The following is a 4,727-nucleotide window of genomic DNA, read 5'->3' on the forward strand; positions in this document are numbered from 1 at the left end:
CAGCGAATGTTAACATAAAGCTGATGATCAGTGAGAAAGGGAATAGCTATGCTGAACTACTGAGAAATCTGCAGTTAGTCTATGCAGATTACAAGTTCAGGTATATACTTGTAATTATTACGGGTCTGAGATAAATACCAATCTTCATAAATTAGGCTGAATCGAAGACTATAGATCCCAGGAACTGTAAAAACCTGTAAAACATTCCACAATTTTATCAATTAAGTAGCATGCAAATATATGCATGAGAACACATACATAAAACAAAACACAAATCTGCACATATACATACGTGCATAAATACATAACCGCATACATACATACATACATACATACATACATACATACATACATACATACATACATAAATATATACATACATACATACATACAAAATATCCTCTTGATATTGTGGAAATTCTAATGAAGTAGCTTTGGATCTATGTATATACGTATGTATGTGTCTATGTATACGTATATTGCCGAAATAAATCACAATTTATTTATTGAAGTTAAAGCATGTCTTACTCGTGCTTTGACTCAATAAGTTATAGCGAGTACGCATTAGACCTTTCGTTTCCTTGTATAAATATATGGTGTTGTATACTCTGACGCCCTTTCTATTGAAGTAAATGAAATAAACAATTTCTGAAATTATATAACATATAACACATCTTTTGTTTATCTTTATTAGATCAAACTACATACTGTTTTAATGTATTCAACTCTAAACAATATAAATGCATATAGAGTTATGTAACTTGTCAAAAAAGCAACATTTAAAATTTATTTGCAATTTATCCCTTCAAAAGATAGCAAATATTCGGATATGTATTTCAAAACTTTAGATTATTAGCATGAATATTTACACGAAATCTATGAATCAATTTAAACACTAATGATTTTCAAGTTGCCCTTTATGTTCGTTGATCATTCTAACGCATCCTTGGTTTCTTTCTAATTGCAGATTTATAACACTAGCATGTACTTTCGGATGTCTTTGGCCGCAATTCATTAACTCTAACATGAATATCATCACTGGAGCAACAAAGGGGGAACTACAACTTTCGGTATACGATTCTCTAACACATTTTAGTAAAGAATAAACTTTAAATGACAGCAAAAAATAAATCGTTAACCCTATTTATTCTGTAACAGCAAAACACATGATGATTAGATATATGCAATGTAGTGCTGGCAAATACGAACACAAATTTCTTACACAATAAATTAGCATTTCTCGTGAAACTTTTACACTGTAATCTGCAGCATACTTAGATTATTTCGAGTTCTTATTATGCAGGTAAACGGATGATGTTCTTCTGTTCTGTCGTAAAACTCAACCATGTACATTAGCAATCTATCTTGACATTATTGTCTTGCATCAATAATAACGAAACTGTAATTCACTTAACAAAATAGATATACATTTTAATTAAAGAAATTACAAAACATTTGCAAAATTGATATTCTTGGAAAATCCTTAACAAGTGATTAAAAAGAAATAAGATTTAAGATTTTACATATTACAAATAATGATATTGATACAATATTGTGTCTTCATTTCCGTTCTGATTATATCGGAAGCAAATTCTAACCGTATGTACACAGATGAAGGATTATTGCAAAATTTCTTATTATCTAATTATAACAAGCATGTAAGACCTGCTATTAATTTAACTCATGCTGTTGATATATATGTGGCCATGGGTCTTCACACACTCTACGATTTGGATTTCGTAAACAACTTACTAAAGGCTAGATACGTCCTTGTGAAACAATGGCACGATGAACGTCTGGTCTGGAATCCATTGGAACACAATAACATTACGAGTCTGTACATGTCAAAAAATGAGGTGTGGATGCCATCCATCATAATGTGCAATTCCATGAAGGAATCAGATGATGAAGACAATTTTCCTGAAGTGAGGATTTTTAATAATGGGTTGGTGGAAAGGTGGTCACTACCATTATTACAAAGTTATTGCGAGGTAAATGCTTACGCCTATCCATTTGATGAACATATATGCAAAATTTACATGTGTATCGCTTTGCATACACCTCAGCATACACAAATAAACACACTCATTTACTATGATGCAGATCATACTCAAAACTACAAATGGAATGTTAACATAAGTGGTGAGATGAAAGGCATAAAATTCTCTTTCAGTTACGCTTTTGCTTCGATACACTTACAGCGTAAGCTTACAGTTGGTATCATAGCTATGCTAATTCCAACAATAATGATGACAATTTTGACGGTTTTTGTTTTCCTCCTGCCCCCTGAATCAGGCGAGAAAGTTTCTCTAGCTACGACAATATTTCTCTCAAACGTCTTATACCTTATTCAGTTTGAGAAGAAAACACCAATAAGTTCAAAATATCCCTCACTTCTTATCTTGTATTTAATGTTATTATCATTGATGAGTGGGATTACCACTCTTGGTTCGGTAGTTGTCAGCAAGTTGTATGTAATCCAATCGTCTAATGAGAAAAAATTAAGTTCGCCATGTAAAAAGAAAAATAAAGTTTGTAGTAACCAAATAGCGGATGTTTCCAGCATTTCTATGGCGAAATCGGAGGAAATATCAAGAAATACAAACGGAAATCATAAATTCAACTACATAAGACTTGACACTATACTTCTAAAAGTCAGCATTATAACATCGATAATAATTTCGGTCATATTCATATCTTTGTCGTTTGCACCACAGGAAAAGCAAGAAGAATAAAATGTCCGTTCTTTAAGATGTTCAATTGCACTGTGTTGTGTCTCATCATTCGTAAATACTTTACAATTCAGTCCATGATATGCTGTAACGTTTATATTTTCCTCACTCTTAGATTCCAAATGATCGAAACATCCGAAAATATTTTAGCAGTGCAAAAGAAATCCACCACACAATCTGAACTATTAAATAATTAATATTTCGTACTTATCTTCCCAAAAGGAGTTTGACAAAACAACAAAAATAGACAAAAACAAAAGAAAAGGCACACAGGAAATCAATATTTCAAGAATAAGGATCAACATGGAACTTTCATTAATTTAAAGTTCTTGGTAAGTTACAACAATTTCCGATTACCCTTTTAGCATAATAAGTTTGCACAGCAATTGAATTTGTAGTTTACTAAAAAAAAAAAAGATAATAATAAAAGATAGAGGGACTCCTCCTTGTGCTGCATGGTTTCGAAGAACAGGTATGTAACGGAAGTTTTTAGTAGCCTGCATGAGATACCTAAAAGTCTATTGCTCATACTGAACATTTTAAAAATGTAAATAAGATTCATTTGCACAAAGGGGTAGCTGGACTAATTAAACCATTCAACTCCGTTAAGAAAAATTCTCCTTTCATACACTTGATGTGTTTTTATTGAGATCGTATGACACATTGTTCAGAGAAAATTATCTATCTATCTATCTTTCTATCTATCTATCTATCTATCTATCTATCTATCTATCTATCTATCTATCTATATATATATATATATGATGGCCGTCCACTCGTGACCGAGGAAGACCATTGCCGACCTTCAGGAACATTGTGCGCTCTAGGACTAACTTATATTTTGCATTTGCGGCTCCGTTGGTGGCTAATGAACCCTGCTCTTGACAAGCATACACGAGTGGAAACATTGCAGAACTAGCTTTCCTCATTCACTATACGAGCCGTGCTCTTTCATCATGCTGGATACGTGCTCTCTCAAAAGTGTCGATGCCCTCCTTAACCTGCGTCCCCCATCCGTGGCAATGACAGGCGTTGTTCTCCAAGTCAGTGTCCTGCATATCACAGGCTTTAATGAGGACTTGACACAGCCCTTAAAGCGCAGCCTTGGTTTCTGCCGGAGTCTCCTTCCATTCACAAGTTCTCCATATAGCATCTGCAAAATTCTTGATGTGAATCCGTGTGTTGAAGCAGATATTGTTCTATTTCGGGAAGGGCATTTTACCAGTTTACCCAATAAAAACACACGCACTATATATATTTGTTGTTCACTTGCTTCAGCTTCATTTTACATTAATCGTATTTCGGCCAGAGATCCTTTGTCACACTTCTGTGAACTCATCAGTGATCCTTTGCTTTCTTTTTTGTATCTTTCCTTACTAACGATCAGCCATTTTGTATTCCTATTGTATGTGTTTTTATTTGCGCATGCATATACCTGTGTATGTGTCTATGTTTAGTAAGTCTGTGTGTGTGAGTCTGTATGCGGGAATGTGCTTGTATTATCAGTATCCCCTGGTTATACACATTCGTTTAATTTGTTTTTATCTATTTTGTTCATTTGTTTATATCTGCTTATTTTTCTTTTCTTTCTTTTTTCTCTTTTTGTATTTAACTTGTGAGTGTCAATATGATTGTGTATACTTGTTTATATATGTATAAGTAAGGTTATATATGTACATATATGTATCTAAGACGTTGTATCAATTCACCGTTAGACGATGGTGAGAGGGGCAAACGCACACACACACATATATGTGTGTGCGTGCTTACATATGTGTATATGCATATGTATATATGTGCGTATATACAACCTTCAACAAAGTAACTGTCATGTATACAACTTGAACTGACGCACATATCAGTACATAAACATACATTCACATGTACATACATATGCACACACACACACACATACACACTCACACAAACACGTCTACACACTTACCCTATTACTCACGTACATCCATAAGTACATACGTGCATATTCACATACAT

The 4,727-nt window shown here is 33.5% G+C and overlaps 1 protein-coding gene across 1 annotated transcript; it reads left to right on the forward strand.

Annotated features, from left to right (window-relative positions):
• The first annotated feature begins 1,706 nt into the window (after positions 1-1,706).
• Positions 1,707-2,831, forward strand: LOC128249531 (acetylcholine receptor subunit beta-type acr-2-like). Its single transcript, XM_052973402.1, has one exon. It carries the CDS (start codon positions 1,707-1,709, stop codon positions 2,733-2,735), a length of 1,029 nt encoding a protein of 342 aa, XP_052829362.1. The 3' UTR covers positions 2,736-2,831.
• Positions 2,832-4,727: the final 1,896 nt, after the last annotated feature.

The sequence above is a fragment of the Octopus bimaculoides genome, chromosome 15 (assembly GCF_001194135.2).
Source record: "Octopus bimaculoides isolate UCB-OBI-ISO-001 chromosome 15, ASM119413v2, whole genome shotgun sequence".
Lineage (NCBI taxonomy): Eukaryota > Metazoa > Mollusca > Cephalopoda > Octopoda > Octopodidae > Octopus > Octopus bimaculoides.

What these genes read in the sequence shown, in the direction of transcription:
- LOC128249531 (XM_052973402.1), top strand. Translation starts at nt 1,707, where the DNA reads ATGGGTCTTCACACACTCTACGATTTGGATTTCGTAAACAACTTACTA.